Genomic DNA, 22,406 nt, shown 5'->3' on the forward strand with positions numbered 1-22,406 from the left:
ATATAATTAAGCCGTTTCCTCTTTGCTAGATTCATGTGATCATTACTAACGTGCCAAGAATCAGCATGTTCTTCCCAAAGAAGCAAATGATAAACTGACTTAAGGGAGAAGAAGCCATTTTTTGATAGGGTCCAAACCCATTTTTCTGCTCTACCAAAAATATGGATAGGGATTTTAATAATATATTCTAAACCCATTTTTCCACTCTACCAAGAATATGGATAGGGATTTTAATAATATACTCCAAAACATTTTTGGGGAAAAACTGGGAAAGTTTCTCCTTATCCCATGAATGGCAGTTCTGATCCCAAAATTCTTTAACCAACAGATAGGTACAGCAGGATTGGGAATGGGGTTAAAAATATGTACCGAGGTTATTCCCAAGGTGCGAAATTCCCATTCCCCACAGATAAAACACAATATCTCATCATAAATGAAATTACTTCGAAAATATTTTCCATCCCTATGAAGCATAAGTGGGCACTTTACCATCCCTTGCAAGTGCTTGCCCATAAAGAATTTGGATAATTCAGGATTCTCCAAATTTTATTGAGAATGGCTTTATTAAAGATTCAAATATCTCTAGAATACAGGCCTCCTAAATGCGAGGAGAAGCACAGTAAGTTGGTAAAATGAGCCTTCATAATACCATTTTCCTTGACACCCCACCAAAAATCCCTCCTCTCTCTCTCTCTCTCCACACACACACATGTATAAGACCACAAACTAACAAATCCCATGCTATGCACAGGATATTGTTTCATAAATGAGTTATAAATAAAAATCATAAACTATATAACAACTTTCAAAGAATGCAAAAAATTTGTATTAGATCTTGAAATTTATATAGCATCGTTAATGAAATTTTGGCAACAAATTGAACTTTTTACAATTATTAACTAGTAAAAATCCAAATACAAAAGCATATACTTTTAAATCAACTTATGCAGAACTATAAGCTCAATTCAAGTGTATCAAACGTAATCAGATAGCTCACACTCCTTGAAGCTTCTTCAAGAGAGGATGGCAAATGGCCACATGTGAGGCCAATTTTCAGTCCAATTGTCGTTCCTGCTACAAAAGAACTCAAGAAGACACAATTCATCACCCAAGACAACAAATTGGAGTAGACCAAATTGCCAAATATTGAATAAAAATGGTTCAACTTCCTCAATTCGTGAAAATTTTCAAAAAAAATCCCTGCTTCAAAGAGAATGATCGAGCTTCAGAAGTTCCAGGAAAACGCAACACAGTTGTGAGGTAACTAGGAATTTTCAAGTAAAACCAATCTTAAAATAAGCGGGAGAAAAAATATCATTACTCTTTTCAATAATCTCAGCAAAATGCAGTTCAAAAAGACATGTTTGCTAGAATTAAGTAGAGTGTCATGATCCCACATCGGATGTGTACTAGGGAGATCTTGGACTTATAAGGATGGTTTGGACTCCAACTATGTGAGGCGCCTTTTATAGGACAAACCCGTGAGGCCAATGGGCCAAAGCAGACAATACCTCACCAGAGTTGGGCCCAAGATCATTACATTTGGTATCATAGCTAGCCTGAGGGTACAATCATGTGGGTGGATCCTACAAGGAGGTGTAAGTCACTCTGACGAGGGCGTCAAAGATAGAAAATGAGAGTCTGTCATGGTCCCACATTGGATGTGTACTAGGGAGATCTTGAACTTATAAGGATGATTTGGACTCCAACTATGTATGACATCTTTTATAGGACAAACATGTGAGGCCAATGGGCCAAAGTGGACAAAACCTCACTAGAGTTAGGCCCAGGACCGTTACACAGAGCCTTAAAACACAAAACTTTGATATGAGGACATGCTACACATCCAGCTCCCTTCATTGGAGCGGCAGAGTTGCCTTCGTGCCACAGTTGCTAAATCTTCCAAAACCAGTGATGTGTTTGTTCAGCGTTCAACAATAGCTTTTGCTCCCATCAATTGGATTTTGTGTAGTAAAGGAATAGAAAGGGGAAATTAGAAACTGCGAACTTCAATGATCTTAACTCCATCGTTGGTAATCAACAATTATCTATTTCTTCATAAAAATAGAAGACCTACCTTTCGACTAGCAAAAATTGCAATGCTATATTTAACTCTATAAATACACATTACTTCTGAATGGAGCTCAACAAATAATGGGAGAGAGCATCTCTTACATGTAGGAGTCTCTCCATATCAATCACTAATGTTTCAGATGGGGGCCACCATGACAAATGTGACTACCACATTGACAGTAGAACTACAGAAGGCTTGAGAACTATCTTACCAATAGAATCTGTGACGGTGTTTGAGAAGATGAGGGTTGTTCCTTTTGTTCACAACAGAATATACTAAGAGGCAGTATGTAGTTCATAACATCCTACCAGATTTGCCATTTCCAAGACTAGGACCAGCTAAAAGCACACAAAAGTAGAGAAATGTGTTGACAAATAGGTAATCAATGCTTCATTCTAGTAGTGCACAAGCATTCAAAGAAGTGGCACTATTAAACCCTTCATAATTAATCAGTGCAGAACACCAAGGGCATTCCTAAATTATGTGAAGTGATTTTGGTAGAGAGGGTTGGGTTTGAACCTCAGTTCAGTAATCTTTACCTTACTATTGCTAATTTTTTGGATTTGCAAGTGTATATTTGTAAATACCAAATTATGTTTTGTTTAACTCAAAAATAGTTATTCAAAATTTTGTAACAGAGTAATAATAGGGGTGTTTTTGAGCTCCTACAATCCAATGTTCACATCTGGATGGTGCAGTGATAACCTCAAGATCCTGCTGCAGGAGGTTACTTTCTACAAATTCTATAAATACATAAGTGGTGTTAAATTACAATTCACATAAGTCTTCATCAATCACATCCTGCAGCAATTCTCTCACAGTTCCAATGTTATTTAGATAATTAAAGAACATACTAACTACAGCAACAGACAAAACCAAGCCTCAAGTCCCACTAGGTGGGATAAGCTATATGAATCCTTTTCTGCCAATTTATGCAATCATGGACTATTTCTTTTGACAAATTCAGGACTACTAAATCCTTACTCACTATCTCATTCCAAGTTATTTTAGGTCTACCCCTACCCCTTCTACTGCCCTCAACAGTAATTAACTCAGTCTTCCTCACTGGCACACTATGTGGCCTACGTTGCAAGTGTCAAAACCATCTGAGTCGTCCCTACCTTATCTTATCTTCTATGGGAGTTATACCTAACTTACCGCGAATATGTTTCCTTAATTTATCTTTTAGTGCTATACCACTCATCCATCTAAGCATTCTCATCTCAATAACTTTTACTTTTTGGATATTCTGTTTCTTCGTTGCCCAACATTCTAATCCATATAGCATAGCTGATCTTATAGTTGTCCTATAAAACTTTCCTTTTAATTTTAAGGGTATTTTACGATCACAAAGCACACTTGAAACACTTTCTCCATTTTACCCAACCTGTTTTAACTCTATGCATTACATCATCTTCAATTTCTCCTTTAACTTGCATAATAGATCCAAGGTATCGAAATCTATAAATGCTATTTATTTCTTTATCATTAAGGTTAACTTTGTCTCCAATATTCCTCCTACCATTACTAAAATTGCATTTCATATATTTTGTCTTATTTCTATTTATCCTAAAGTCTCTAAAATCCAAAGCTTCTCTCCATAATTCTAACTCATCCTCTACTCCGCCCCTAGTTTCATCAATCAATATAATAACATTTGCAAACAACATACACCATGGAACCTTATTTTGAATGGTCTCAGTCAGTTAATCCATCACTAAAGCAAAAAGATAGCGGCTCAAAATAGATCCTTGATGTACACCTATGGTGATTGAAAATTCTTTAGTTTCTCCATCTATAGTCCTTACACTAGTCATTACTCCATCGTACATATCCTTAATGACATCAGTATACCTACTACATACACCATTTTTTTCTAAAAGCCACCATAGAACTTCCTTAGGGACCCTATCATATGCTTTCTCTAAGTCAATAAATACCATATGCAAGTCCCTCTTCTTTTCCCTAAACGTTTCCATTAATCTTCTTAAAAGATATATAGCTTTTGTGGTAGATCTCCCAAGAATAAAACTAAATTGATTTTTTGAGATCTTCGTTTCTAGCCTTAATCTTTTTTCAACTACCATTTCCCACAATTTCATCGTAATTAGGAGATATAGTAATTAAGGGATATACCGTACTTGGGGAAAATGACTTCTATATAAGAAAAGGGCCACTCGATTGAGGGTCATCAAGCAAATCTGACAGTTATTACAAATTTGAATATATCCTTTATTTTTTTATATAGATATTAAAGTGTTTTTCCTCCATTCATCTAGTATTTTCTTAGTTTTTATAATTGTGTTAAATAAATTAGTTAACCATATAATTCCGTTATCACCCAAACATTTCCAAACTTAAAATTCGGATGTTATTCGGTCCTACAGCTTTTCCATTTTTCATCTTTTTTAGTGCAAACTTAACTTCGTTAATTCAAATTTTGCGAATAAATCTCATATTTTTAGTCTTTTTCTCATTTTTCAATTCTAAGTTTAAGCTTTCTATTTGGTTTTCATTAAAGAACTTAACAAAGTAACTTCAACATCTTTCTTTTATGTCTTCATCCTTAACCAAGACAATATCATCCTCACTTTTTATACATTTTACACTTTTTAGTCCTTACTCTTCCTTTCTCTAGCTTTAGCAAGTTTAAATATATCTCTTTCCCCTTCTTTTGTATCTAATCTATCATACAAACTATTAAAAACATACAAACAAACGAAACATATTGTCTATTCCTAACTAAAAGGGCAAACAAAAGAAACAATTATAGGGATTCAAACATGATCAAAATACTCCACATCTAGAACAAATAGGATTTAAAGAACATGATGCACATTGCCAAATCCTTTGCCTATAGAAGGGTAGTAGCTTGGTTTTCCATTAAACAACATATCAAAATTGTAGCCTACCATGGCTAAAATTTGGCCCATTAATCAAACAACACGAGAGGGCCCTCTAAACATTCAAGGAAGAAGATCTTTTCCAAGGTTTTAGAGACATAAATCCATAAAATCTACAAATAGACATGAAATCATCATTTAGAATCAACTAACTTGATTGCAAGTTTAATAATAAGTAGAAAGTTTACTTGAATTCCACACCCCCCCCCCCCCCTTTTTCCAAAAACCAGAAAAAAGAAAATAGAAGTAATAATAAGGGTAGATTAACAGATTTTAAAACCAGCCTTCAACTTCTAAAAAAGGCCTCATTTCCAAAGCTACCTCACCACAAGCTTAGGCTCTTGAATAAATGTAAATAAATGGGAACTGGCAAAATATGTGGTGACTCTGTAAATTTTGATTAATAAAGAAGTAAAATATCTACCTTGACAGGAAAATATGCAATCCATAGGGCGTGATATCTTTCTGACCTAGATTTTTAGATTGCCAATGCATACATCAACCACTTAGCAGTTAGATATCAATAAGAGAAGAAGAAGAGAAAGCTGGTAATTGGTATTTAGTTTCAAGGAGTTAAAGTAATCACATGATGTCGCTCTGCAACCATTTCCATGGTATTTAGTATCTAGCATACAATGTAATTGCTGTTTAATTGCATTCTTTTTCAATTACCTAAATGATATCAAAAATGCTTTTTCAGAAGCTATTTTCATTATTATTGGTTCTTATCTGTCATCTCATCTCTATAATTATTCAATATTATCTTTTGTTTTTAGGAAAAAGAAAAGAAAAGACTTGAAAGATACATGCATATATCAATGCCATCACTGTTAATTTCAATTTCTTCTCGGGTAAAACCAGACCATGAAAGGTAATTGATTTGCCAGGTTGCAATTTCATTCTATAAAGCTCAATCTAGCTTGTTCTGGTCTGGCTGCAAGATCTGTACTTGTCTGGTAGCAAGTTTCACATGGTTTGCATTGTTATTTTTTTCCTAACAAAAAGATGTCCCATCACATAGAAACATAAATCTTTTTTGATATCTTTCCTTTAATGGAGGATGTCTTATCCTCCTTTCCTTGAAATTATTATTTTTTATTAATGGATTTGTCTTGCTATTTAAAATTAATTTTTTTTTTTATACCTGAGAGCTAACTTTTAGGAAAAAATTATTGTTTAAAAACAAAAATTTTAGTTGTAATTTAGTCCAGTCATTATGATATTCAGAAACATCAAGAAAACACCTTAACATTATATACCTACTATTATAAAACCTTTGCTCACAGGACCAGATATTCATATCCACTTGAAGCTACTATTGTCTATTATCACTATAATATCCTGGAAAAAAATATTCATCTCACACTTTGTACCCTCAATTATGTAGCCTATATAAAGTATCAAGAATTCAGTAAAAATTACAGATAACACATGAAACCAATTAACCAACATAATAAGAAATACAACTTCTCATTTAGATGAATAACAAACCTAATTTATGAAACATAAATATCAAGAATAAAACATTAAAAACCTAGAAACACTCCTTAAGTAACGAAGTTCAAATTTGTCTGAAACCAAAAGTGACCCACTAATTGACCATTAAACAAACAAAAAGTAGTCGTCATGATATAAGATTTTATCTATTTAAATAATTGTCAGAAATATGCATGAATTATGTTTCAAAACTACTGAATCTACTGATGAGTCTTGCGTACATTAGTCATGGTGCAGATAGTTAATAGAAGAAGACAATATTATTAAACCTGAGAATCAGAGTACATGATTTAGAGGACAAGGAGTCCTCCCCAACAAACTATGATAGCACAAGAAAACTATAATATAGTAAGGAAATAAAAGAACAGGAAAACAAAAAACAATATTAAATAAAAAAACAAAATAAAATTACAAAAGCACTGCCTCCCAATCTCTAATGAGGTTGCACAGTGATAAGCCCCCAAAATATCCCAAAGAGTGCACCCGCAAGGAGGCTAGGAAAATTGCTCTATCCTACAAAAGCCATGAGCAAATTGATTAACCTTTAAAAATACTAGAGCTCCTCTCTATCAACAAGGTCCAAAGGATAGCAAAAACAGTTACACACAACAGAGCTCTGCCATTTCTGTTCTTTTCAAAACCCCTGAAATTAACCAAAAGCAAGTCTCTCCCCTTTCCCTGGAGCCACCCACTCTTCCCCTGCCAATGAAAAAAGGGCCATTCCAGAGCTGCAATGCCACCTTGCAATGCATAAGAAATGGGCATTTGAATCGTTGCTTTCACAACACATGAAGCACATGTCAAGACTAAGAGCCTTATATGGTGTCCTCCTCTGAAGCACATCATGTGTGCTAATCCTTTCCAAAATCACAGTATAGACAAAAGCCCGAACCATCCCCACCTTAGCCCTCCAAATCAAGCAGTTCCAAAGAAAAAGATTGGGGATGTGGGTTTTAAGAAGGTGAGATATAGGAAAGATTTGAAAGTAAAGATACCTGAAGAATCCCCCTCCCACATTCTCATCCTCGCCAGAAGAGGGAATGTGCTGGTCCAACCAGGAAATAAGGATAGTGAGCTTCTTGACCCTCTGTCATTGAGATTCTTGAAGAAATGGAAATCCCAAGAAGAAGAGCCCTCCTCTGAAGAAATAAGGGAGATGATGGGAGCATTATGAAGTGATGAAAGCTTAAAAAATGAGGAACCTTCAGCTCCAATGAAGTCTCTCCCGCCCACACATCTTCCTATAAACAAACTTTTTTGCCATTACCAACATTGAACCAACTGGAAAGAATTGACTGGCTACTTGTGAGACAAATTTCCAGGTACACGTGTGACTGTGTGAGAGATGATGCCACTGCCCTATTCTCCTGCCAATTCCATTTGATCCCGCACTTACTCTTAATCACCTTATGCCATAGGGATTCAGTTTCCAGAGGGTACCTCCAAAGCCATTTACCTATAAAGGAGATGTCAAAGTAAATATTATAACACTGAGAACAGTTATTCATATTTTTGACTGCTTTGATTCACCATATTGCAAATTTAAGTCACATCATTCAACAAAATTGTACTATAACTTCGTTGCAAGTTTGATAAAGGAGGCTACAAAGAAGAGTTCGGTTTAATTGGAGTCTTAGGATTCTTTATTTTAATTATCATTGAGAAACTATATTACAATTAAATATCAAACCAAAAAAAGTGTAGTTAGAACAAGATATTATCAATTTACTTAAAATATCTTTTAATCATGTGAACAAATTAAACATTTTCTTCTAAATTTAGGTAAAACACATATTTGATTGTTCTAGAATTTGAAATTAAAATATATGTAACTCACTATTGTTATATATTCCTACAGATAACCTCAACTACTCATATTTAAGTTTGTAAACTTAACTATGACAATGCATTATAAATTTGCTTTTTCCCAAAACATTTAAACTAATTAAGAAATCATCTAAATAAGACTTTTAGTTTTTAGTTTAAAAAATTAAATGGTTTAAATACAACTACACTTATTTATTATGGTCATGAAGAAAAAAATATACAAACCAGAATAAAAATCAAGCTCACTAGTTAACTAAGCTTAGAAACTACGATCTTCATCTAAAAAAAAAAAATTGATTACAAACTTCTAACACAATAAAAATATCAAGAGGCTATATGGTAAAGGGTATAGGCACCTTTCTTCACTGCAATAACTGCCACCTTTTTTTTTTGAACAATGGAACTTATCAAAAAGGATTCAATTTAATTGTTTCTTAGACCACAGATTAATTGTTGATGATAAATTTTGTTTTGGGTACTAACTGTGATTTGATATATTATTTTTTAATAATAATTAATAGGAATAGTTTGGAATACTCCACTTTTCATCAATATTTTAGGGTGTTTTAAAACCAAACAAGAGTTAGATTTCCTATTAATTGTTATTAAAAAATAATAAATCAAATCACAGTTAGTCTCCAAAACAAAATTTATCATCAACAATTAATCTGGGGTCTGAGAAACAATTAATTGAACCCTTTTTGATAAGTACCATCGTTTGAAATGAAAAAAGAAAAGAAAAAAGGTGGCGGTCAGCATGATGGTAATGGGAAATGGACACAACATCCATGAATTCTTTTTTTTGCATCAGCAAACTTCTCAAAAACACATATATTCGCATGTTTTTATCCCATAATCCTACATGTTAGTGCTTTAAATGATTTTTAGTAAATTTTAATCAACCTAAATATAACATAAATTATTAGTATCATATGTGATGCATGACTGATTAGCAATAGAGAATCTGAAAAAATAATAGAAAATCAAGAGAAAGCCAAAAGAACATAGTAGGTAACTAAATGGGAAAAATTAGGAGAAAGGGAAAATCAAGCAAGACTCAATTAAAGGATTAATTCTCAATATTTGATCTGCCTTCTCATGGTTACACATCAAGCCTTTATACAAGTTTTCTCCTAATACTAAATGCAGAAACAACCTCTAGGAAATAGTACCAAATTCTATAAGGAAATAATCTCTAGAATACCAAATCCCTAATTTACTTTAAAAGTACATGATTGTAAAATCTTCCAATCATAAAGATCCCAGATTATGTCTAAGGCCTAGAAGGTCTTGCTGAGTGTGATTTTCATGTTATCTTGGTTTCTTTAGTTGTTATTGGCAAGAATGCTGAGAAGAAGCATGTATTTGCTACTTTCACTACTTTATTGATTATAAATGAAATTTAAAAGAAGAAACTGTAAATGCAACAAAAAATATATAGAATGCTCATATTTCAAACAAGAAAATAAATGCATAGCAATATGTGTTTCGTATCCAACTTAGCTGTAAGAAAAATGAACTTATAATATGTAAATACATATGCTAAATTAGTGAGAGAAAAAGCCAGGTCTATTTGAAATTTTGAATTCTAGTTATTGAAGAAATACATACTAAATACTAAGGTAAAAAAACCTAAAAATGAAAATTTTAAGAAATTTCTAACTCAAATAAACCAACTTAAAAGTAAGTTTCTAAACTTTAATATACGAAAAGAAGCAAAAAAAAAAAATCCAAACAAGGGAATAAAAAGCATGCATTCATAACCAGTCTAATAAGCATCATTTAACGGTCTGTAGCGGTCTGTAGTGGTCCATAATGGACCATATCAGTCAATACAACTCTGAATCAGGGGGCTTTTTCATTATTGCCTTTTACCAATCTTAAAAGTCACTGATACTAATTTGTAATCACCTATGTGACCATTATGTACAAATTTTTCAAACTTTGGTAACTATAGTGCAAATTTCATAGCATTTAACCTCAATTTCATAAAATAAAAAATATATATAAAAAAATTAAACCAAATTAGAATCCTGTTAAAATTCGTCGCCCTTCCAGTTCAGTATCAACTAGCAAAAGCATTATAAAAGTAGAAATTGCAATTTATTTGGTATTTAGTAAACTTTACAACAAATAATCACTTTCTTACCTATGTTATATTAGCAAACTTGAAATAGTTCTTGGAAACAAATATATTTATAATTTATACCTTATATCAATCACTCTTCATCATTAAGGGTGAGCCTCGACTCAATAGTAAGGGTGTTATGTCTAAACTCATAAAAGTCAAAGTTCAAATCACAGAAAAAGAGTGCATACATGATGCACTCCCCAGACGCCCAATGGCAAGGGACCCTTCTGCACTAGATGAAACATTTTTTTTTGGTAATAATGCATGTGATAAAAATGACAATGAAAGAATCACATTTCCAAGGAAGATAATTGATAAAGCGGGACAACATGAATTATGCCTTACCTCTTCCAGCACTAAGCAGGGTCCATCCATCCTCAGATGCTATCATAGAAGTCAACACTAATAAATGTCTTTCCACAGTTTCAGCACACTTCTTCGCTTAAAGGTCTCAAACTCATTCTGTTGCATCATCATTCCAAAAAAAAAAAAAATCAAAAAACACCAATTGAAATGGAAGGCTCATTGAGCTAAACATCACATTAAAAAGGGAGAAAAAAAACAACGAAAAGGGGGAAGAAGAAGATATATTGGCACAAAGAAAGAGAAACAGAAGAAAAAGATATAAGGGGGAAAACACATCAATTCCTAAATTTCAAATTCTCAAACTCACCTACAGAAAAACAGCCAACTAACAAATGTTAAAAACACTAAAATAAATAAAATTACAAGAAAATCCTCAGTGATTAAATAAAAAACCTTAGAACAAATAAATTTAAAACAACCACCCACATAGACATAATCCTAATTAACTACTGTCAAAATCATTGGGCTAATGACCCAGTAATTCCTTAATCCAATTCTTTCCAATCAGCCTCTGACAAGGGTCTATCTATTGTCCGACTTCTTGTACTACATAAGATCTCCTCCATTTGGAAAAATTTGACCTCGAGTCTTGAAAAGTATTGAATGATAAAAAACAAGCAATGAACTTAATTCTCTTTAAAAGTCTATACTTGATTGATGCTAGAAATCATGTTCCTTTGGTAGGACTAAAGAAAGAACAAAACACAATTGAGAATTGACATCGATAAACACATTGATATTTCGAGAATGAGAAACGCAACAATAGGAATTTTCTAAGTACTTTAAATGTCTTCAAGCACATGCATGGCTTCACTTGCAGCGGCAGAACAAGGTTTTTGTGAAAGGGGGCGGAAGGCTTCTTTTTAGCAATTTAGTCTATACGAGGCATCCTGGGCTTGGGCTACACAATGAGAGGGGACATATATTTACTAAAAAAATTTTACAGCTTCCAATGTTTTATATGTTTCTCACATTTTATTGTAACTTGATGACTTATTTATTTTAGGAAAAACCATAAATATTTAAATTAAAAACTATAGTCTTACATTTGTTTATTAAAATACAAATTTGATTATATATAATAAATAACCTTAGTTAGATCTATAAAACTTATTTTTATTCTTATTTGGATTTATTTCCCAATATCTCAGAAATGCTCTGTAACCGTGAAATTGTTGATTCAATGTCTGTAATTAATAGAAATAAAAAGAAAATACTTTAGCGTGTTTAAGAAAAAAATTTAGAAGTATAAAAGATTGCCAAAATGAGAAGTATAAGAAAAACATAGTTTTGAGGTCATGTGAAGGGCTTGGATTTTATTATTTAATTAACAGAAACGGGTAAAAGAATATTGTAAACGTCTTGTGTAGGATATTTTGGTTATATTCTTATTTTTTAAAACTTAGTAGAAGACAGTTTGTTCCTAAGGGCCTGGGGAGCACCACATATATTAATCATTAAAGACATTAGATTCAAAATTTGAAATAGGAGTTGAGAGATTTTAGAAAGAGGATATAGTTATCTCTTATTGTATTGCCTAATCTCAATAGTTATCTAAGTAAACCCAAAAACATTAAGGGTGCATTTGCTTTGGTGGTTTGGCTAGATTAGGCTTTTTTTTTTCTTTTTAAGATCAATAAAAAAGAACTATTAAATGCGCATCAAGGGGATGCCAACCCAGGGTACAAAAAATCAACCACAGTGGGCATGTGCCAACTGGAAACGTCAACAACCCCTGCTCTTCGCAAATCTGCAGTGGAGTAATTAAATCTTTGAAGGCTCTCCTCTTCCTTTCTTTCCAAGCACACCAAAAGATGAGAAGAGGAATGAGATTCAAAGCCTTGGTGGCTCTAATGCCTTTCCATGCCCAAAGCTCCCCACCCATAGAATTGGTAGTAGTAACCCAGTGATTTCAGTCAAAGACAGAGTCATGTTCTACAGGTTTTTAGTCCAAGGGCAATGGAGAAGGATGTGGTTGATTGATTCTGTGTCAGCCATACAAAGAAAACACCTAGCAGTCAGCCTTTTTTCAACAAGTAGTCCAAGGTTAAAATTTCTTCCATGTATTGCCCCCTAGGCAACAAAGGCAACCTCTGTAGCAGCTGCTGTCTTCCAGAAGTGAATCCAAGGGTGTTGTGCAATTTGTTCCCATTGGAGAGTGCTTTAGAAAGATCTGACATTGAAGACACCATTTCTATCCAAAGCCCATTTTGGTTCATGGGGATTGTTTTGGTACCAGAAATTGTAGAGACGGCTGTAAAAGCCAGAGAGAGCATGTAGTTCCCAATCAGCAACATTTCTAGTAAAGGGAATATTCTAGAAGATCTCGACTGATGAGCATATCCTTGTCATAGGCCATCACCTATAGAAATTATATATCTATTAAAAAGGGAAAAAAAAAGGGACTTGCAAACCACTTTTATTGAACTAGAGAAAGCATAAGGTACCTAGAGAAGTGCTATGGTGAGTTATAGGAAAAAGGGATTACATAGTAGTTATATAGATGTCATTAAGGATATGTGTGATGGAGTACTCAACAATGACAAGTGTTGGGACGATAGGTGGAGAGTCTATAGAATTTCAAATCACCAATAGGTGTATATCAAGGGTCTTGATTGACAAAACTAGAGGTGGAGTAGAATATTAGTTAGAACTCAAAGAGCAGCTTCAGAATATAGACGTTTTTAAGATATATAGAACTAAGATAGAATGGGCAAAATGTAATTTTAGCCATTTAAGAGGAATATTGGTGAAAAGAATAAATTTGATGGTCAAGATATTATTAGCACCAAATTTTGATACTTTGAATCTATTATGCAAGCTGAAGGAAAAAATGAAGATGTAATACCTGTAGAGTTAAAGAAGGTTGGATAATATAGAGAAGTGCTTTTTGGGTGTGTTGAGTGATTATAGAATACTCTTGAGACCAACTATGCTATATGGATTAGAATGTTGATAGAAGTTGTTGAAATGAGATTGCTAAATTAGATGAGTGGTATAACTCTAAAAAAATTAATTAAGGCATGAACATATTTGTCATAAGTTAGGCATGGTATCTTTGAAGACAAGGAAAGGGCAGTCAAGATGGTTTGGACACTTGCAACGTACACCAAATAATGCACTAATAAGGAATGAGCTCGTTTGTGTTAGTGACATTAGAAGAGGAGGGCATTGCCCTAGATCATGCGGCATGGCGGAAGAATATTCATCTATCCAACACTACCTAGCAGGACTTAAGACGCAATTGTTGTTTGAGGGTTTCAAATTTCAGAATTTATTTTTAAAAAATCTGAAAGTGGAAAGATGAATGGAAGTGAAATTGGAATCTAGATCTAAGTCAGGCAAGCTTAGCGGCTGTTCTTGTTTGGATCAAATTTAAAATAATAGTAATGGCCAGCATATGACAACCGTGTTGGTGTAACAGTCATCGCCATCACGACTGTTACATAATGTTGACGGTAATTGCAATTGTATTTTTTTTTTGCATTATCAAACTTGTAGAGAACATGCATATTCACAAGTTTTGACTCCAACACCTTAAATACTAATGTTTTAAATGAATTTTAGTAAATTTAATCAACAAAACATGCAACACATATTGCAACCATTGAATGTTGATTTAGTTTTAAAGTTGCTATTGGTGATAAAAGCTATTGATTAGCTTTCACAAATATATTTGATCATAAAGGCAAGCAATCATAAATATAATGAAAAATAAACATCATAACAAGTTTGTTCATAATTAATAACTTCATATTTTGGAGCATGCTTCATATTTCATAAATAGTCCCATAAATACACAAGCATGTCAACATAAACCACAAGTAGCAGATAAATTGTGGTACAATCACAAAAAAATATATTTTAAAAAATATATAAAAATAAAGCATGTTTCACTGTACCCAAGTCCAACGCCCAAGTCATCACCGTACAAAATGGTGTGGAGGAGGATCCTCATAACTTGCATTTCTCTCATCACTTCGAATATGAAATCTACTACCAGGGCCACCTCCAACTCCTACAAATATGTAATAAAAGGAACCCATATTAGGATCATCTTTAGCTTGCTCCCAATATTATGGTGGCAGCAAAGAATAAGAGGAAGAATACTGAAATTGAGCTCCGGGAAGAATTAATTATTGGCTTGGCTTATCCTCCATGGCATTGTAGCTGGTGGTGGTGGATAATAGGCAAGGTAGTAGGGTAAGCATAAATTGGCATAGGAATAGAATAGCATCGATAATTGGGTGGATAATAGTGTGGGGGTGGTGCTTGTAAAGTATAATATTATGGATGTGGAGGATGTTGATATGACCAATATGGGCTATGGCTTATGTGATTCTTCTTTTTCTTTTTTATAACAGAAAAAAAAAAAAAAAGAGGATTTCAGAGATAAGAGAAGAATTTACACAAAGGAGGAAAAGACTTCTCCCTTCAAAATTCTGGAATAATCCAGAAAAAGTAAACTAATAAAACAAAAAACTGAAAAATCAGAGCAAAAAACTCCTCCATTCTTGCCAAACCCCTGAAAAACTGACTCCCTTGAAGCAACCCAAGCCAACATACCATAAAGAGGCCAGGCAATGAACCTTCCCCTAAACCAGTTGCTAATTCAATTTTCTCCCTGAGAAAATCCATGCATTACACTCCAGCCATAATCCGCACAAAGCTGCAATCCCAAAGTGCAGCTCTCTCCTTCCTTCTTCCAAACCCCTCAAAAGAAATACCTGACAATTCCTCCACCAACTCCAGACAAACCCAAATGCAAAATCTGCAAAACTTTGCCTAACGCTGTGGGAGTCCTTACATGCTCCATGTTCAAGTCTTTTTTGTTGACCATTACCACTTGCCCCACCATTACCCTGCGGCCATGCCTAGATTAGGAAGAATGAGGAAAGCCTAGAGGCAAAGGCAAATCACCAATATCAAAGTCACTCAATAGAGATACTAATCCATAATCTCCTCCAAAAGCATGACTTGACTCAACTTGCTCACCCTCACCGAAACCACCACTAGCACAACTTCAGGACTATCATCATTACTACTAGGAGAAGTCAAAGCACCACTGTCATCATCACTGTGAGTTGCAGATGAACTAAAACTTTCTTCAATTTGTGTAGCTTAAGGATGAGGTTGTTGTTGAGTTTGAGTAGCATGAAGAGTAATATCATCATCATTAATCTCCAACCAATTTATCTTATCCATCTAACAAAGGTGCCACCCTTCTTCCTGCCATGGAGCTAATGGATCATCATCATGCCTCATCTTCAACTAACTTCTGCAATCTTGCATACTTCAATCTGTTCCTTGTCCCTGTGCGAACAAGGCTAAAAGTACTCTATTTGTGCTCGCAGTTCGAAGCTGAAGTTGTTTAGCTTAATACTTTAATAGCAATGCCCTAGTTTGTGCACAACTACAACTACCATAACATATCCACCATTCAACCGCATTGTCCCAATCATTCACACATCAGCTACTAATTATTAATATAAAATGAAAAAGTCATTGAACATGGACTACCCTAACGTACAAATAGCATCCAAGTTATTGCTTAGGCCCTTAGCACCTCTTTCTTCTTAGTCCCAACGCCATTGCCATTACCACCTCTTTCATCATAACTATGCCACTTCTAGCTCTTTTTCTGTTTCCTAAATTCCCCAAGTCCCCCTTCTTGCAATCATAATCTCACGATCTCCATCATCTCCTGATCCAATAAACATCTCTTCTTCTTCTTTGGATTTCATATGCAATCTATCTTCCAACTCCTCCCCTTTTCTTCTGATTCTCTCTCTTTCCTGCCCTCATATTTTTTAAATGTTGCATCTTACTTTTCCCAATTTTAGATGAAACATCTGGACAGTTAGATACTTCCCCTTGCTCATGGGCTGTGTTGCTTCAAAATTGCGATACCCTCTTTTATTTGGTTACCACAAAATTAGCACTTCACATAATGCCTATTTCCCTCATGAGTTTCAGCGAAGTGCCAACCAATATCCGCACTAGGTGGATCCCCAAGCCCAGCACCAACACTCTCTTGACCTTGACCCTCCCCTCTTCTACAAGGCATCTTCAACTTCAAGCCTTAGTATAATTTGCAGCTACAAAAGGGGGGGAAAACGAGAATGAAAAACAAAATATAGAACATTAATAATTTAATTCATTATGATTATATAATAAAGTTTAATAACTTTCGTAAATCATAGCTTTCAAGTTTCATGACTTACATTATCCATGCAACATGTAGGCATGTAGGTTTAGCAAATTGTACAAAGTAATAGTAGAAAGTAGTAAGTTTATAAATGAATTAAAAATTTCTTTTCCATATAAGTTAATTAAAGAAAACAGAAACACAATTAAAAACAATTAAAATGGTTTTAAAAAATTCCAATGTAAATTTAAATTTAGGAGAACATGCTGAATAACTATGAATCAAATGTAAAAAACTAAATTTATTGTAATCTAAACTCTAGAGTCTGACTCTAAATTGTACATTTGTAGCTACGAAACATTTATATTTTATAAAATAAACACTCAATTAATTTAAAAATGGAAAAATTGAAAATTGAATATAAAAAGTACAGCAAAAGACACTGGCCTCCCCTGAGGTTTGGCAAAAAGACAGGGACCTCCCCTGAGTTTTCAAAAATCCTAGAGACCTTCCCTGAGGTTTCAAAAATTCCCCTGAAGTTTGCCAAAAAAACACAAACCTCCCCTTGTATTTTACTAAAAGACAAGTCTTTTGAGGGAAGGTTTGTGGCATTTTTGAAACCTCAAGGGACGTCTCTAGGATTTTCAAAACCTCATGTGAGGTTCTTGTCTTTTTTCCGAACCTCAAGGGAGGTGAATGTCTTTTGCCCTAAAAAATAGTATAACAAAATAAATTTTAAAACAACTCAAACACAATACATTACAATATCCATGTCATACAAGCTCATATAAACTTAAACACACAAAATAAAGTCATAAACCCTTAATTTTTTTTTTTTAATAGAAGTATAATTAGTATGAAAAAAAAAATTCTACACTTTTTAGTGGATCCATGTATACAAGCTTCAATAATTTTTTTTTTTTTCTTTTCCTTACCTCACTTTCGGATTTTGTAGCATATTTTGATCTCAAAATCTAACCCCCTTGCTGCTTTTGAATCTTTAGAGATAACATATCTAGGTTAAAATGATTAGATCTGTTAAAGCTTGATATACATTGTTGGTCCAAAACATAATAGCTTAAGCTTTTAGGTAAACTGGCAATCTAACAAGAGCTAACCTAAATCAGGAAGAAATAAAATCAAAAAAGCAAGGAAAAGCCATGTTCTAAGACCCCAATTCTTCCAATTGATTTTAAGCTCTAAATTCAGTATTTGATGCACTATATCATCTCAGATAGCTTAGAAGTCAATTTGAGAGCCTCGAAGACAAGAAAAGAGCAGGAAAAATGAAATAAAAATGGGTGAAAGAACCCTTTTCTGCTAACTGGGGGCAGAGTCGTAAGGGCACTATAACAAACATTACGGTCTGTTATGTTGTGATTTTCTATACTCCCGTTAATGTCAGTCCATACAGCATCATTCTCGTCCCATACCATTACATATAACAGCTATCAAGCTCTGATTTTTATACCATGACATCAATGTGCTGGTGTATCAGGTCTGCTGATGTGGCAGAAAGTGGCAGCTTACAAGGAGGCAATGGGAAAAGAAGTTAACAATAATGATGCTGAGAGTACCAACTGAGAACATATACAAGCAACAGTTTCCATTGTTCCAGTAGACAAAACAAATAAAAAATAATAACAGCAGCAGTGAGAGCAATAACAAGAACAAGAAGCACAGCAACTAGAACAATAGAATTCAACTAAGTTCAGAGAAATTTTTAGGTTCAATAATAATAATGATGATAATAATTAAGATATGTCAAAAACTTCTATTTTCACACTATTTTGGGGGTTCACTAGAAATAAGCTGAAAGAAGAACTTGCAGTTATCCAATGACCTAGATGAGTATTTCACTGTGTTTCAGAAGAACTTCAATTTTCTCTTCCTATTCTTTTCCCAAACCTTCTCAGCAACCATACAGGGACTAATTTGATTTGCAGCACCCTTACCTTCCAAGAATGGAGACACTTGACACGAGAGATCCTGAAGCACTACCAGATGTGGCTTGCCAAGAAGAACAGCTTGTTTTCTGGCTTGAGAGCAAGAGCCATAAAGGCCTTTGAAGCCTTAAATTGCTGCCACAATGGCATTGCACAATAGTTAATCATCAAAGTCACTGATACCATCATTTAAAGGACAGTTTCCCTCTCCGTTATTGCAGATTTAAAGAGAGAGAGATTGCATACAAGGCGATAGAGTAGGGTTCAGGATAATTGTGATCCAATGAGATAGAGATTAATGGCAAAAAGAGAACCTAAATCTGAATAAACAATGGAGATTAAATTAAAAGAAAACATGGATCAATTGAAGAATATTAGAACATTTCACAAGGGAAAGAATGTGCAAATTAGTTTTTCCCAAAAAGCATATTTGAAGGAGTAACAGATTTCCCTTATTTACCTGTCTTGCAGCAAAATGTGGCTTCGAAAACAACAAATAACTGCTCCAATCCATGTACTTCTTTACCAGTAAAAAACTTATCATGCAGTGCCAAGGCTCTGCTGCCATATCAGATTGTTGACCTTCCAAACTATCAAAGTCACAAATTAGAAGCTCAGCCTGAAAATTCACCTGCAGTGGGCAATAAGGCAATATATCAAGGCCAACAAAACATATAATGAATTCTGGAGCAAATTAACTGTTAAAAAACACTAGGAAAATATACTTACTTGCTCACTTATCCGAGAATTTGAATAAGTGACCACTGGAGTGACTTTGAAGTTGGATGACATTGTTTCTTTAACAATAAGCATGCCCCCGTCAAATTTTAGAAGATAAAAATATCATTAGAGGGTTTATCAAGTCTCTGCTCCGGCAGTTTCTTTATTACCCAAAATTAGATCCTCAAGGCACTGGACAGCACGCAGTTTGTAGTCCCTACCTAGTTGCTTCAAAAGCGCACTGTGTGTACAACAATCAGGTTGAATATTTCTATCTAACATTAGTTTATACAACCTTAAAGCTTCATGCCAATTACCCATGTTGCAATTCGCATTGATTAAAATAGTGTAGCTGAACTTATTAGGAACTATTCCTTTATCTTCCATCTCAGCAAAAAATTTGTAAGCCTGATCAATTTTCCTCACTTTGCAAAGACCATTTATCATAGCATTGTAAGTAATCACATTTGGCAGCACACCCTTCTCCTGCATCTCTGAGAAATGGATAAATGCCGATGCTAGCCTCTCTTTACTTGCATATGCATGAATCAATACTGTGTAAGTCACTACAGAAGGGGATAAGCCTTTACTCGTCATCTCGTAGAAGACCTCCACAGCTTTCCTGAAATGCCCACATTCCAAGTGAGCATGAATGATGCTAGTATATGTTACATGATCCGGAATGAGACCATCATGAACCATCTTCCGTAACAACTCACACGCATCTCCCAAATTTCCCAATTTACTAAGCCCATCTACAAAAACATTATAGGTTATCACATCAGGTGGGAAACCCATAGCTAACATTTCTTCTTGAAGGCTAAATGCCATTGATGGGTCACCAAGCTTCAGTTCACCCACTATTCTACTTGTGTAAGCGACGCGATCAGGCTCCAACCCTTCACGCAACATTTCATCAAAGAATTCCTTAGCCATTGTTAAGTTTCCCATCTTGCAAGACCCATTTACTAGAATAGTATAAGTAAAAACATCAGGGAGAATTCCTCGGTTGATCATTTCACCTTTGAGCAGCCTAGCATCACCCAAGTCCCCCAGTCTACAAATACCATCAATGAGGGTATTATAGGTAACAACAGTGGGAACAAGATTCTGACAACTTAGCTCATCAAACAACTGGAAAGCCTCCCTTAAGTTCCCCGACCTACAATACCCATGGATTAGAATGTTGTACGAAAAAATATTTGGTGCTAAATTCTTCTTCAACATCTCATAAAACTGTTGTCTAGCATCATCCATTTTCCCTGACATGCAAAAACCATACATAAAGGTATTGTAAGTTGCCACAGTGGGATAAGCTCCTCTATTTACCATTTCTTCTGCAAGTCCTAAAGCCTCTTCAACCATTCCCTTCTCAAAATATCCACGAATCAAAGGATTATATGTGTATGTTGAAACCTTCAATCCCGAGTTCAACATTTCCCCAATTAGTCCTTTGGCCTGCTCTAATTCTCCTTTCTTGGACAACCCATTAACCAACACATTATAAGTAACATCGTTGGGGGCATATCCTCTCCTTTGCATCTCCAGTAGAAGGTCTAATGCCCTCTGCACTTCCCCTTCTTTACAAAATGAATCTAACAAAGTATTATAGGTAACAATGGTTGGCTCAATCCCACACTCATCCATTTTTCTGTAAACTTCTCTAGCTCTACTGACAAGGTCTCTATCTCTAAGTATCCTAAGGATTCTATTACAATTTTTCACATCAGGCAATAACCCATTTCGTACCATCTTATCAAAAGTCAACAAACATTGTTCAACCATGGAACCTTTCGTATACACCCATAATAAAACATCAAGAAGTTTAGTCGAGACCTTCGAATTCAGATACCCATCAACCAAAACATCCACAATTGCATGCAAATTCGCACTAACTACTCTTTCCATCACCGACAACGCCGACTGCATTAAATTATTCTCGGCAAGTAATTCCAAAACCACACAGAACACGTACTCCGACCGATTGTAATCCGGCTGTCTCTCCGCCCACTGAAAGAACCTAAAAGCGATTCGTGGAGTGTCCCGTACCGAATTCAAGAGACGAATGAACAAGTCCGGGTCCAGAAGTACCGCCCGGAGTTGATGGGCAACCCGGCAATTAATTTTTTTATCGTCTATGGCTTTGAAGATGAGGTGGTGAAAGCGGGTTTCAGAGGATGTTGGGTTGATGTTGTTATATGGATACTGATTACTTGTTGAGGAGGAGAAGCGAAAGAGAAGGCGTAGGCGTACCTTTAGAGTGAGAGATGCGAGATTGAAGGCAACGGGTAAAGTTTTTGAGGCTCTGATGGAGATGGCCGCGCTGAAACAGACGGCCATGAGAAAGAAAGCGAGGGATAGCTCAACAATCATCTACTTCTTCTTCGTCATTTCTGGCAGCTTCTTCCTGCTTCCGGCTTCATCATTTTGAATCCAGTTCTGCTGGGCAACGAGGCGGAGAGAGTGGCAGAGGGAGTCCATTGGAATCGGGCTGGGCTTGGTTTGATAGGAGCGTCAAGGCCCGGCCCAATATATAATAACAACATCAACCTGGGTCGGTTTGAAATCTTTGTCTTCTATTTCTTTTTCTTAACAATAAAAAAAAATAGATTATAAAAGCACATTTATTTATATTATCAATTTTTTTTTCTATCATCAATTTTTAACTATTTTTAAATAATTAAAAATTAAATTTTATAATTTTCAGTTATTTTGGCAATCTATTGTTAAAAATTTTAATATCCAGATATAACTTTTTTAGATTAAATTATTCATTTTATACACTTTGAAATAA

General features: G+C 34.7%; 1 protein-coding gene across 6 annotated transcripts in view; it reads right to left on the reverse strand.

Annotated features, from left to right (window-relative positions):
- Positions 1-22,035, reverse strand: part of LOC131159303 (pentatricopeptide repeat-containing protein At1g22960, mitochondrial) — a 36,051-nt gene extending 14,016 nt beyond the window's left edge. For 2 of the 6 annotated variants that reach the window (XM_058114072.1, XM_058114071.1), the window contains exons 1-5: positions 19,622-22,035; positions 19,353-19,523; positions 14,701-14,816; positions 10,778-10,894; positions 7,470-7,930 (exon numbers count right to left, since the gene is read on the reverse strand). In XM_058114072.1, coding sequence (XP_057970055.1) covers positions 19,751-21,985 — 2,235 coding nt within the window. In that variant the 5' untranslated portion in view covers positions 21,986-22,035 and the 3' untranslated portion in view covers positions 7,470-7,930; positions 10,778-10,894; positions 14,701-14,816; positions 19,353-19,523; positions 19,622-19,750. Of the gene's footprint in view, positions 1-6,712; positions 7,931-10,777; positions 10,895-14,700; positions 14,817-18,901; positions 19,213-19,352; positions 19,524-19,621 lie in introns of those variants that run through there. The other 4 variants (XM_058114075.1, XM_058114076.1, XM_058114077.1 and 1 more) reach the window with 4 other exon arrangements.
- Positions 22,036-22,406: the final 371 nt, after the last annotated feature.

This window comes from Malania oleifera, chromosome 7, assembly GCF_029873635.1.
Source record: "Malania oleifera isolate guangnan ecotype guangnan chromosome 7, ASM2987363v1, whole genome shotgun sequence".
NCBI lineage: Eukaryota > Viridiplantae > Streptophyta > Magnoliopsida > Santalales > Ximeniaceae > Malania > Malania oleifera.